General features: G+C 53.9%; 6 protein-coding genes across 6 annotated transcripts; 4 read left to right on the forward strand and 2 right to left on the reverse strand.

Moving 5' to 3' along the window:
* Window positions 1–940: 940 nt before the first annotated feature.
* On the forward strand, window positions 941–3,319 carry AB675_5080 (uncharacterized protein; the record flags this gene model as incomplete). The annotated part of the gene is made up of 1 exon (XM_018145263.1): window positions 941–3,319. The coding sequence occupies one exon, from the start codon at window positions 941–943 to the stop codon at window positions 3,317–3,319; it is 2,379 nt and encodes a 792-aa protein (XP_017999417.1).
* A 239-nt stretch (window positions 3,320–3,558) lies between these two features.
* On the reverse strand, window positions 3,559–5,076 carry AB675_5081 (3-hydroxybenzoate 6-hydroxylase; the record flags this gene model as incomplete). Its single annotated transcript, XM_018145264.1, has 3 exons — window positions 3,559–4,072; window positions 4,114–4,162; window positions 4,209–5,076. The coding sequence occupies 3 exons, from the start codon at window positions 5,074–5,076 to the stop codon at window positions 3,559–3,561; spliced, it is 1,431 nt and encodes a 476-aa protein (XP_017999181.1).
* Window positions 5,077–5,339: 263 nt separating this feature from the next.
* Window positions 5,340–7,996, forward strand: AB675_5082 (uncharacterized protein; the record flags this gene model as incomplete). Its single annotated transcript, XM_018145265.1, has 3 exons — window positions 5,340–5,472; window positions 5,519–5,568; window positions 6,179–7,996. The coding sequence occupies 3 exons, from the start codon at window positions 5,340–5,342 to the stop codon at window positions 7,994–7,996; spliced, it is 2,001 nt and encodes a 666-aa protein (XP_017999483.1).
* A 67-nt stretch (window positions 7,997–8,063) lies between these two features.
* AB675_5083 (uncharacterized protein) lies at window positions 8,064–8,927 on the reverse strand (the record flags this gene model as incomplete). The annotated part of the gene is made up of 3 exons (XM_018145266.1): window positions 8,064–8,074; window positions 8,107–8,620; window positions 8,667–8,927. The coding sequence occupies 3 exons, from the start codon at window positions 8,925–8,927 to the stop codon at window positions 8,064–8,066; spliced, it is 786 nt and encodes a 261-aa protein (XP_017999361.1).
* A 213-nt stretch (window positions 8,928–9,140) lies between these two features.
* On the forward strand, window positions 9,141–10,436 carry AB675_5084 (uncharacterized protein; the record flags this gene model as incomplete). Its single annotated transcript, XM_018145267.1, has 1 exon — window positions 9,141–10,436. One exon carries the CDS (start codon window positions 9,141–9,143, stop codon window positions 10,434–10,436), a length of 1,296 nt encoding a protein of 431 aa, XP_017999404.1.
* Window positions 10,437–10,673: 237 nt separating this feature from the next.
* AB675_5085 (putative beta-glucosidase I) lies at window positions 10,674–13,172 on the forward strand (the record flags this gene model as incomplete). The annotated part of the gene is made up of 1 exon (XM_018145268.1): window positions 10,674–13,172. The coding sequence occupies one exon, from the start codon at window positions 10,674–10,676 to the stop codon at window positions 13,170–13,172; it is 2,499 nt and encodes an 832-aa protein (XP_017999320.1).
* Window positions 13,173–13,356: the final 184 nt, after the last annotated feature.

Below are 13,356 nucleotides of genomic sequence, written 5' to 3' on the forward strand. Positions count from 1 at the left end.
CTGATCGGAACTCGACTCCTCACGCAACTGCCCATATCAGCAGCTGTTCCGCGACTCATCCTCCAACCCCTCAGCCGCACCAAGAGTTGTGCTCAAGTCGTCCCAAGCAGGAAGGGGGCGGATGCGCGTAAAGCGGTCTTATCCTCGTCTCGGCGCGGGCTGCCCTCGATGCAGATTTCACCCTGCTTGGCATCCAAGTAAGGGTGAAATCTGCGTCCAGCTCACGTCCGCGCCGCTTCAAATGTCGGCACACCTTTTCCTACTCACCTTCCACTCATCTTCTAGACACCCTTGTCTATCTGCCACACTATTGTCTGTTACTCCTCGTCCCGCGCCACACTCTATCATACGCGACTATACAAGGGGACGTTCTGAGAGTGACAAGACTATGGAATGTAGACAGGAGCGGAATAGAAAGATTTTGTGTAAAGACCTATTTCTTGGGCTTTGCTAAGTGTGCCTATCTTTCTCTCTCCTTTCATATCATCACCAGTGCATACCAATAACTCTGAAAATGTAGCCAATTGCGAATCCTCTGTGCGACCAAAGATGTCACTCTTCCGCTCCACTACGGACTGCAAAATAGTTCAGGCGAGGGTCGGCAAAGCCGTCATTGCTGGTGCCTAATCCATCAAGAGCAGCATCATGGTAGCAAATCGCGGTTCTGGCTCAACTTAGCAAGCCCAAGGTCATGAAGCCACTCCGGGCGATGCGGGACTTAAGCCTGGAGGTCTCCCTAGTGCTTCCCAGGCCAGGCTGGACTTGTCCCGGAATTTCCGAAACCTAGCCCTGGTTCGCTTCATAGTTGGCGGGCTTCCAGCTACTGCCACGAGAAGTGTCACGGACGCGGTCTGGAGGATAGTTCAAGGAGCCAACGCGAGCCTTACGAGATTAGCCGCTGTGTACGTCAACGAGCTGCCGTACTACTAGACCCATTACAATGGCAAGCCAAAAGTGGTACGACGAAGCTTGCTGGATCTGGGCGCGAGACTACCACGACACGTCTGCCGAAGGCAGGATAGCACTATTCAGGCGCCACTTCAAGATCAAAGACTTACCCGAGTTGCCAACGATCGTTCGCGTGTCAGCAGATACGCGCTACTGTCTGTACGTCAATGGCATGCGGGTGAGCGTTGGACCCTGCAAGAGCTATCCAGAACATTGGTACTTCGAGGTAGTGGACATCCGGCCATTCCTCAGGTCTGGTGAGAATGTGCTTAGCGCCAAAGTATTGCGCTTCTCAGACAAGCATCCTGGCAGCATGTCTTTCATGCGTACGGCTAGCCCTGGCTTGATTGTCCACGGCGAAGTCGAGGGCCAGAAGCTTCACACCGGCGTCGGCTGGCTCGCTCAAGTGGACCGATCCACCACACTGGAGAACCGAAAGGACTGGAACTATGCGCTGGGTCCGCCTTTCCTCGTGCTTGGCGAGACAGTTGATGCGAATGAGCTCGAGGAGGATTGGCACATGGTCTCATCGTCTGCGTGGGCGCCGGCTGTGGTCGTGAGTCCGAAAAGCATGATGCTGCCGGTTCTTGACGCATGGAATCTCCACGAACGGCCAATACCGCTCCTGACGGAGACAAAGACTGGACTCAAAAGAGTTATCCGTTGCTCTGATCCGGCAGCATTCGATGGTTGGTCACAATTTGCCACAGAAGATCGGCCCCTTGAAGTTCGTCCGAGCTCTACTATCTGGGTAGAGTATGAAGCCGAGGAGTACACCACAGCATACATTGCGCTAAAGTGTCACGCATCAGCCGGTGCCACGATCCGATTGCTCTACTCGGAATGCTACGAACGTCCAATGTCCCGTCCAGGCCCGGGAGCGCAGCGTGTCAAAGCCAACCGCAGCGATCATGTCAACAAAATGCTGTACGGCTCACACGACACCTACATCACACGTAACGGTCTGAATACTTACACCCCATTCTGGTTCCGAGCGTTTCGCTTCCTACGCCTCGAGATCACCACGCCAGCGGACAGTCCAGCCCTGAAATTGATGTCCTTAGACATACGCGCGACATACTATCCTTTGCGCGTCCACTCCACAATCAGCACGCCTGAAAATCCCACACTAGCCGCCCTCTGGGAGACCTCAATCGCCACTCTCCGTAATTGCATGCACGAGACCTACGAGGACTGCCCGTTCTACGAGCAGAACCAATTCCTCATGGACTCTCGCTTGCAGATGCTGTTCACATACGTGGTTTCACGAGACGATCGACTGGCGCGGAAGACCATGCATGAGTTTCATGCCAGTCGCTTGTCGACCGGGCTCCTCAGAGCGCATTTTCCCTCGCCAGGCCGCACAGTGAATATTCCCATGTTCAGCTTGTTCTTCGTAGCTATGGTGCACGACCACTATACTTTCTTCGGGGATCTGGCGTTGGTGAGAGGGTATCTGGCCACGATTGATGGCGTACTGGAGTACTACCATGGATTAGTCAGCGAGCGGGGCTTAGTAGGCCGCTTCGATGAGCAGGATTGGGCGTTCGTGGACTGGGTGAAAGAGTGGCAGCGACCGGGCGGGCTACATGGGATGGGTGTTCCGCCAAGTTATTCCCAACAGATGGACAGTGTGGCGACGGTGCATAGTCTGGTTTACGCTTGGGCGCTCGGGCTAGCGGCAGAGCTCTGCAGTCTCGTCGGCAGGGCTGATACAGCACGAGAGTACTCACAACGGAAGATGAGCATCTCGGACGCAGTGAAGACATGGTGTTGGAGCGGAGACTTTTTCACGGACTCCTGCTGTCATTACTCGGCGGTTCCCGAACATGAATCGAATACGTATTCGCAACATGCTCAGGTATGGGCGATCCTGGCGGGAGCTGTAGACGGAGAGCAGGCAACCGACTTGCTGCGACGAACCATGTCGGCCGCTAAAATGCCCCGCTGCTCGTATGCGATGACTTTCTATGTCTTCCGAGCGGCAGCGATGACGGGTTTATACGAAGAGCTGTGGCCACAGTTGATCGCGCCTTGGGAGAAGATGTTGGCGCAGGATCTCGTCACGTTTGCGGAGGATGATGTTGGGGTGAGAAGCGATTGTCATGGTTGGAGCGCTGTGCCTCTGTGGGAGATCGGGACTGAGATTTTTGGGATCGTTCCTGGGGTTCTGTCTGGGAAGGAGGTCGTGAAGCCCAGGGTGAAGATCTTGGGAGACGGCAAAAGTACGGGAGAGTTTATTGGAGATGGTGACGGGCGCAAGATGCGGGTGAAAGTTGATTCTGGAGTAGTGAGCGTGGAAAGAGTCAGTGGAGGGGCTAGTACTAGACCTGTCGTTGGGGGCTGGGCGGACATTGAAGCATTCCAATAGCACGTGCTGTTTCTTGCATTAAGGACCAAGCTCCTGATTGAAGACATTGGCTCATCACAACAGCAACAAGAAGAGAGCGAGAAAGTGACACAGTGTGTATGCAAGTGCCATTTAGAATAAAGCCAACGTCATTGCCAGTAGGGGCACAATCCAGAATTAGGAGATCCTACAGGCCACCGCCCCTGAAAGCGAATGGCGTCCGAGTCCCTGATGATGCTAATCACGGTCAGCGGAGGGCTTTATATTCGAGCGCCAATCAATGTAGGTACTATCCTCGCAGACTCCGAAACGAGGCAACGAACGCCCACAGTAGGAGTCTTGACATTAGTAGCCTCGTTGGTGCTTGGGATACCGCCTCGTAACGGCTCAGTCGGCCTGAAGGGGCTGATCTGTATTGCCGTCTGGACCTCCTGAAAGGCATTATATCCATATAGCCAAGGTTGCACTTCTGGACAGGTCCATCTGCTGGGGAAGGGTCCTTTGAGCGGCTTGTGCAATTGCGACAAGAACACCTGGTCGCGTGCTTCCTGTGCTGGGCCGCATCGCATGTGAAAGGCCTCTCTCTGCTTGAAGGTCTCTCGCACGATTGCATCACCTCGCGTCTTCCTCAACTGCTGATACATGCCTAGAGCCTTGGATAACTCATGCTTGGAGTTTATGTGGCCAAGTAGAAGTCCAAGTACAGCACCGTCCTCCACTGCCGAGTTCGCACCTTGTGCTAGATATGGTAACATCGGGTGACATGCATCACCACTATCCATCAGTCGGGTCTGGAGACCAAGGATCGCACTTACACAAAGACAAAGTTCGCCTTCTCGTTGATCCACGTAGGCAACTCCTCGCCTTTTATCATATTAGTCTGAAGTAGCAAGAGAGAGTGCTGACTTACGGTGCATCAACTTCCATTTCTCCACCGAATCAATCATATCGAGAAGCCTTGTCAAAACTGGATCCCAGCCGGTAAAGAGTGCTCTCATTTCCTCAACAGAACCAGGTTGTCGACTTACTCCCGCAGGAAGATCATCTGGGACTAACAGCACAATGTTGTACATGTTGCCTCCTCGCAGAGAGTATCCAACCGCATGAGCGCCGGGTCCGATCCAAAAATGTACTGTCGGGTTTTGGATCCATTGCCGTAGCTCTGGATCATTCACCTGGTCAAGGTCGAGCATCACTCTGTACGCAAGGTCTCCGGTGGGGCGAGGCGCTTCATCTGTTCCGGTAAAGAGTGCGCGGCTTCTGGACCACAGTCCGTCCGCTGCGATGATAAGGTCGCCGCGTGCCGACCGACCAGACATGGTAACAAGTTCAGGGATGTCGAAATCGATCGTGCTCACTCTCTCACCGAGGTTAAAGTGAACACCTAATTCTCTAGCCCGGTCATATAGAGCGAGTTGAAGGTCGACGCGGTGAGAGTCGAGAAAAGGCGCTCCATATTTGGCCCGGATGTTCTTGTTGAAGTCGTGCTCTATGGCTAGGATCTCTCCAGAATAGCGATGGACAAGTAGTTCAGTCGGTTCAGCAGCAGTCGCCCAGAATCGGTCAGGTAGTCCCCATTGTTGAAGTATAAGTGTGCAATTGGGCGTCAGCTGAAGACCTGCACCAACTTCCTGTAGCTCTCTTGCCGACTCAAACACTGTGACGTTGTGGCCGGAGAGCCTGGTGGAGATCGCGGCGGCGAGGCCACTGAGACCGGCGCCAACAACGATAACGTCAAGCTTGGTGGCGGAAACGGGTTGTTCGAATCTGGTAGCCATCATATGCGTGAGGTGCCAGAGAGGCTTCGAACATGCCCGATGACGGGACTCGCCTGAAACTAGCTCAAAAATATCAAGGCATCAGCAGCTCAGTTCCACGTCGGTAAGTCCAGACAGCATGATCCGGCTTTGCCGCGGCTCTTCCGAGCCCCGGACTCCAGCTCGCATGCCGTCTTCCGGACTCCGGCGGCGGTGTCATAGCACATAATACCTTTGACTTGTTTGCTGAGTCTAGAACTTCTGCCTATGCACCACTCACGATCATGACGCAGCCAAGAAGCCATTTTCGACTGGTGACAGTGAACACGGCACCGCAGCGTGCCAAGCTCCTTATTGGACGTGTTGTCGAGGCTTTGAAGGATGACTACATCATTGATCATATCGGCAACTGCGAATGTAAGCGTGACTGCCTTGGCAACTTCAGCAAGCTGAACCATAGCAGCCATACAGGAGGTAGAGTCCAAGGTCCGGGAGTTCAAGCCAGATGTCTTGGTAAGGATCCATATCATGTCCATGTGCTGTTGTCTGACATTTACGTCAACAGTGCTCAGCGTCGATGTGGTCACCGGCGGAAGCTGCTAAGATTCATAGCATTGCGCGATTGGTGAGACCAGAGGTCAGACTGCATGCTATACCTCAAGGTCTGCAAGTAGAGAGGGGACCAGACGCAATTGTAGAGCACTTGGTTCAGGAATTACCAAAGTTATTGAAGCCCATTAGCCCGTGATTTACCTAGACCGGGGCTGATCTCTGGTGAAGAACTGTTGCGGGGTATGCCAAGAGAACCGCCCCTACTGGCGTTAGAACTAGACCTAACCTCGCTTGATGCTGATATTGCTCTACTTCTTCACCTCGAAGCTATCTTCACGTGATCTGCTGCTATGGAAACAGCTCGACGTCCTCGCGCAGCGCGTGCTTGCGATGTCTGTCGTGTAAAAAAGAACAAGTGCGACGAGCTTTCCCCTTGCACGTATTGCAAAAGTTGGTCTACTTGCCCCTTACACAATGAGCAGCTCTGAGAGTGATAGGCCGTGGCGTCGACTGTCTCTACAGGGGCCGGCGACCCTCCAACACTCAACATGGCTCTAATTATGTCCGCCAGCTGGAAGCCCAGGTCGACTCGCTCTCTAAGCTCTTGAAGACCCAGCAGACTCACCCTCCGACAGCGCAAGCCGACGCAGACGTGCATCATGATTTTGCGCGTGATCCTGCAGAGGATCACATCGAACTTCCCAGGTCTAGTCATCAAGCGATACCGACACTCGATGCAGGTCCTACACCCGCTTCGTTGATGCACCCACCTAATGAGGAAGTCTCTGGAGTCAACCAGCACACCAGGAACATGGAGTTCTACGGCAGCTCATCCTCGATGGCATTGCTGTCCCATGTCCATGGTGGAAATGTCGGTAATACCGAAAGTGGCACCCTGCTTTCAAATCTACACAACCCAGCTTTCACTCCGCCAGAAACCAACAGAAAAGCCGCCACGACGGCGAAGGATGACGTCCCTGGCCGAGCAGCTCACTTTCCCCAATGCCGAGGCTTCCTGGACAATCATTTCTCAGCTCTACACTACATCCATCCCGTCCTGGACAAGGCAGAGTTCTTCGAGCGCTGCGAAGCCCTGTGGACTGCAACCGATGATCAGTCGCCAAGCTTTACTGCGCTTTACTACAGCGTACTATCGGTCGGCGCAATAACTAGTCCTCGCGATGATGAGCCTCTCGGAGGCCTCGACAACCTTCAATGGAGTCGTTTCCTGTTCAAGGAAGCTACGTCAAGGTGTGGGCAGCTGAACATGGTGACAGACCTCAACATGGTACAAAGCTACTTGTTCCTTGCAAAGGTCTGCCAGAACGAAATCATGCCACACTGGGCATACATGTACATCGGCATGGCAGTACGTACGGCTCTCGCGATAGGAATCAACCGATCGTCGGGCCCGAATACCCGCAAACCACCTGCTCAGCTCAGAGCTGAGTCGCGAACGTGGTGGGGTCTCTACTCACTGGAAACAGAAACGTCGTTTGCTATGGGCAGACCAGACACCCTTGGCGCGGACTTATACCACAATCAACGCTACCCATTGATCAGAGGTGTGGATCTGGGTGAAGCGGATCGTCTGGAACCACCTCACTGTGCTATCATAAAGAGTATGGTCGACTTCTCTCGGATCACAAGACAGGTTTGTTTTGGTGTCTACCTAACTGAATTCAACCTTGCCCGGACTCTTGACACGGCCATACAGATGGAACAGTCTCTCAACAACTGGATATCAGCCTTACCTGAAGATATCCGTCCACGGCTCTATACAGACCTGATGCCTTCATTGCAAGACGCCAGAGCGCCTCGATGGATGAAGAGACAACGGCTGGTACTGACAATCAGATATCACAATCTTCGGATTCTCATGTTCGGCACATTGCTACTTCGGTCCACGAAAGAGGAGCGATTGGCTATCCCAGCCTCGCAGGAGTGTGTTCAGAAATGCCTCGATTCCGCGAAGCGGACCATCGAAACTATATACGAGACTTTGCAACACAACGACTTCTTCCGGACCTGGTTCTATAACACCACGTACATAGTTTTTGCCGCCAGCATCATCCTGGTCTACCTCACACGAGAGGCATCCAATGCCACTTCCCAGCCGCTGCACCGACTCGTTGGTCTGGCCATTGACATCTTGGAACTTATGAGCGAAAGCGTGGTAGCTCAAGAGGCCGCAAAGATGCTCAGGAGAGCTAAAGAGGCCGTGGAGCAAGGTCCTGAGGTGAGTGTAGAGGTTATCGAAGATAGCCGTCTTCTCAACCAGTACTGGGGCCGGCTTGAGTTGGGCACCGAAGATGTGGACTTCGACATGATGTTCCAGCTTAGTGGCTATGACAACGACAATTTCTTGATGCCGTTTGAACCACAATAAGAGAGGTTATGCGTTCTCGAACACGTTGACGAGCGTGCCGATATGGGGCAGTACCTCGACAGCAAATTCATCGCCCGCCTTGATGGTCACCTTAGGATTTCTTCCAGCACCAACGCCTGCTGGTGTGCCGGTTATGATCACAGTGCCAGCTGCCAGTGTCGTGCCTTGCGATAGGTAGCTGGTGAGCTTGGCAATGCCGAAGATGAAGTCGCTGGTGCCACAGTCCTGCATCACGTCGCCATTATGTAACCCGCGCACCTGCAGCTTTCCCGGGTCCGGAATAAGCGACTTGGAGACAATACAGGGCCCAATCGGACAAGACCCGTCGAAGCCCTTAGAAAAGCACCATTGGGATTGCGCGAATTGACTGCCTCGACTGGACACGTCATTACAAGCTGTGTATCCCAAGACGTAGTCCAGAGCCTCTGCCTCTGTCACGTTCTTGCACTCGCGACCAACAATGACGGCAAGTTCAGCCTCATAGTCGCCGGTATTGTCTACCTGAGTGATAGCTGGAAGCAAGACTGGTGCTGGCCACGGATCAGCTAAAGAGGTGCTCGGCTTCAAGAACACAGTCGGGACGGAAGGCAGTTCGACATTGACTTCCTTTGCGTGCTGGATGTACTGACTTCATTAGCAATTCAATTTTCTCTTCTGGTGTCCGACATACATTCAGGCCGATGCATCGAATGGTGCCAACTTCGTGAGCAGCTAATGGTGAGAGAATACGCTCAACTGTCTCGACTTGCCCTGTTGTGGAACCCGGCGATATGACCGAAGCGCCTGTCCAGACAAATGCCTCGACAAGAAGACCTCGACGTAGAGCGCTTCCCACATCCACGCTGCCGTCTCTTGGCTCGCCGATGATGATTTTGCGGCTGTTTGACTTCGGTACGAAACGTATGAGCCGTCGAAAATGAGGTATAGTCATACTGAAGATTGGCGTTGTCAACACCGCCGAAAGTCTGGCGCGGCGTCGCTGTGTTGTTAAACAGCAGTCCATCTATCATACAGCCGTTTCCGGTCTCGGAAAGCTCGGAGACACGGCTCGGTCTTTCACCTCCGGATATTCCGGTCGATACCTTCAACGACCATATAGCAGCGCCTTCGATGAGCATGGCTTTGTTGCTACCATACCGCGAGAATGGCCGCTTCACACACCGGTTTCCGAGAGTTCCTGCCCGATCTCAGCACACCGCGCTTTACTTCCATGCAAAAACAGAATGCGCATGAATACGCCGACGAGTTCAAGCAGAAAGGCACCCCTCCTTGGCTACACGCACTGTACCTCCACTGGAGGAGACTGTTTCAGGAGCCATTCAGAGGCATCACAAATGACGGTCGGATTCGACCGGACCTCTATCAGCTGCAGGATGAGGGTATACCCATCGATGCGATCGTCGTAGCCGCTAACTCGATGCTGACCAAAATGACTGAAGTGCAACGTCAACGCGTCAAATACCATCTCGACTCGCCCGAATGGCGTTCATGGTCTAATCCTGAATTTCTACTCAGCAACAAAGGTGTGCGTCTTGATGAGCTGGACGAGATGCCCGACCTTCGCCAGAGTATTCTGGATGTTCTCAAGGCCACATTGTCCCCGGAAGGCTATGCGAAAGCGCTTGGTGCCATGAGGATCAATGGATTCCTTGGCGAGCTTGTCGAAGCCCATCGCATATGCAACGAGTACTCCTACAACTTCGTCTTGTTCGGCCAGCCGTCCAGATCACAGCCCTGGGGCTTTTCATTTTATGGCCATCACTTGTGTTTGAATATCTTCTTGTACCAAAGGCAGATAATCATCTCTCCATGGTTCACAGGCGCAGAGCCCAATATCATGGACGGTGACAGTCCACTTGCTGGAACAAGAATTCTCTCCATTGAAGAAGCTGCTGGGCTCCAACTGATGCAAGATCTTCCGAAAGACAAACAAGCCAAGGCACAGATCTACGCGTTGCTGAAAGACCCACGTATGCCGGAGGGTCGTTGGAACCACGACGATCAGCGCCATCTTTGCGGTGCGTATCGCGATAACCGTATCGTTCCGTACGAGGGTATTTTGGTCAGCGAGATGACCCCTGAGCAACAGGCTACTGTGCTTGAGATCGTAGAGCAATATTTACTCTATCTGCCCACCACGGCACGATCCATGCGGACAGAGCAGGTGAGATCACGGTTTCACGAGACTTACTTCTGCTGGATCGGAGGGTATGGTGACGACGATGCCTTCTATTATCGCATACAGAGTCCTGTGATCATCATTGAATTCGATCATCACTCAGGTGTCTTCCTGACCAACAAGGAGCCGGCCAAGTTCCACATACATACCTTACTCAGGACCCCCAATGGTGGCGATTACGGCATGGCACTGCGACCGATCATAAAAGGCATGGAGCAGCACTTCGTCTGGCAAGGCGATACAACCTTGTCCCAAACATGATGAAACGAGAGCGAGGTTCGGCATGGTTCGCCATCCGATGGCAGTTCCGGGCCTGCTTAGCTTTACCCCGGCATTTCCGGCTCCACAAATTTGGAACCTTACCAGGTTACGGCAAGTACATCGCGGCACCGTGAAGGAGGCCCACGATCGACGGTTGACATACAGCCATATGTATGAAGATTGAGAGACTACAGTATCAGTTGTGCCAGATCAACACAACGAGCTACAGAATACATCATGGGGTCAGCATCAGAGCCAGTGGACTTCGTTTCACTGCTTCCACAACTAACGCTCGAAGAGAAATGCACTCTTCTTTCCGGCAAGGACTTCTCAACCGCTGAGGGTGTGACCCGACTCGGAATTCCACATGTACGCGTTGCCGACTCCGTCAGTGGCATCCGGCCAGCAGGGATCGAAGCTGAGATGACAACTGCAAGCTTCCCCAACACAGCGTGTTATGGCGCCACATGGGACGCTGACCTGCTTGGCCGCTTGGGCGAGGAGCTCGCACGTCAAGCGCGTCTCAAGAGCGCTCAGGTCGTACTGGGACCTACTATCAACATACACCGTGACCCTCGTGCGGGCCGCAACTTTGAATGCTTCAGCGAAGATCCGCTCCTGTCAGGACAGCTTGCAGGGGCAATTGTTAAGGGTGTGCAGAGACAGGGCGTGGCGGCGTGTCCAAAGCATTTTGTTTGCAACGATTCAGAAACGTTGCGCCACTACTACGATGTCCGAGAGTCGATTGATGGAAGGACCCTAAGGGAAATCTACATGGCGGCTTGGCAGCATCTTCTGAGGACAGCCAGTCCGGAGGGCATCATGACAGCGTACAACAAAGTCGACGGCCTGTTCTGCAGCGAGCATCGACCTCTCATGCAGGTTCTGCGCCGTGAGTGGGGGTTCAGCGGCCTGACCATGTCCGACTGGTTTGCCGTGCACTCTACCGTAGCCTCGGTCAAAGCTGGGCAGGATCTTGAAATGCCCTTTCCCGTCTTCCGAGGCCAGAAGCTGGTTCAAGCTGTCAAGAATGGAGATGTATCGGAGGACGAGATCAATGAGCGAGTTGAAAAGATGCTCAAGCTCCGTGATCAGACACGGGCTTGCCACAGTGAGGGGGTCGAGACGTCCGTAGTAGATGAGTCGACGAATCGAATCGCTCGAGAACTCGCAAGTGGCGGTATGGTCCTCCTCAAGAACGAGAACGACGCACTTCCGATCGACCCATTTCGTTGTCGAGTTGCTCTCATCGGAGAGGCAGCGCAGCAGCCTGTGTTTACAGGCGGCGGGAGTGCGTCTTGTATACCACAGTATCGACACTCTCCGCGCGACATCCTCGACAAGAAAATTGCGGGAGGCGTCAAGTATGCTGCTGGCGTCCGCACACGGCGTATAATCCCTGTGGCTGACTCAGCACTCCTCTCGGCAAAGAACGGCAACCATGGTGTTGATATCGCATATTTCAACGATGGGGACATCGAGCCTTTCCTTCATGAACATTCCGTCAAAGCCACCGTGTGGATGCTTGGGGCCTTCAAGCCAGGGATGCGCTGTCCTGGCGGCAGGCTCGAAATGACAACCGCTCTTCAGCCGCGCAGCACAGGCGATCACACACTGGCAGTTAGATGCACTGGCGCATTCACCCTCGAAGTCGATGGCGACATTGTCCTCACAGGCGCTGCTCGGTATATTTCCACGGAGCAATTCATCTTCAACCACACCCTTCTGGAATCGCGAGTGCAGGTCCCCATGACAGCAGGCAAGCACTACAACATCCGCCTGAATATGCAAGGTCCTGAGAGAATGATGCAAGGCGAGCCAACGCCTTACGCGGCGACGCTGTGCTTCGAAGAGTACCACGCCGAGGACGCCGCTATAAACGAGGCAGTCGCCGTGGCGCAGCAGGCCGATCTTGCTATCATCTACGCAGGCCGCGACGAGCAATACGAGTCCGAAGGCTTCGACCTGGAGGACATCCGCATGCCCGAAAACCAGACCAGGATGATCCAACGCGTGGCTGCTGCCTCGAAAAAGACAATCTTGGTCCTCCACTGCGGCAACCCAATCGACACCAGCGCTTTCATCGACAGCGTCGACTCAGTCTTGCTGGCTCACTTCCCAGGCCAGGAAGGCGCACAGGCCGCCGCAGACATTCTGATCGGCGCCCTGAACCCCAGCGGTCGGCTTGCGACAACGTGGTGGAACGTGCTCGAAGACTGCCCGAGCTATGAGCACTTTCCTGCAAAGAAGCTTGAGGATGGTAGTGTGGCGATTAGCTATTCCGAGGGCCTGCGTGTCGGCTATCGATGCCCTGGTGCTGACGACGCAGCCAAGGCACCACGCTGGCCGTTCGGACACGGCTTGTCGTATACTACCTTTGAGTATTCTCAGCTACGTGTGAGGCTGTTGTCGCAGCAGCAGCAAATCAGCGTATCGGTTAATGTGAAGAACACGGGATCCGTTGAGGGCAAGGAGGTCGTCCAGGTGTATATCTGTCCGCCATCGCAGACAAAGGTGTGGAGGCCGCGCAGAGAGCTAAAGGGCTTCGACAAGGTCTTGATCGCACCGGGTGAGGTTCTGACTGTTGAGTTGGGTCTGGACCCGAAGATTGCTTGCAGCTATTGGGATGAGGGCGAGAAGGCGTGGCGATTAGAGCCTGGCGTGTACGGGGTCGAACTTGGTGGCCGGACAGCTGAGTTCACGGTTGTGGAGGAAGTGATTTGGAACCATGTATAAATTCGTCTGCAGTAATTGAGGTCAGTTCAGACCGTATGGAGGTGATTGATCCCGAACCTAAGCCTATCGCGAGTTCTGCAAGCTTGCTGTAGAGAGCACAGTCACTCAACTCCACGAGCGCCAAAGAGCCGACCTCCGGATGACTGGTGGCTTACTTATGGCCTTTCTCGATGATCACAACTGC

Source organism: Cyphellophora attinorum (assembly GCF_001299255.1).
Source record: "Cyphellophora attinorum strain CBS 131958 chromosome Unknown Contig15, whole genome shotgun sequence".
Lineage (NCBI taxonomy): Eukaryota > Fungi > Ascomycota > Eurotiomycetes > Chaetothyriales > Cyphellophoraceae > Cyphellophora > Cyphellophora attinorum.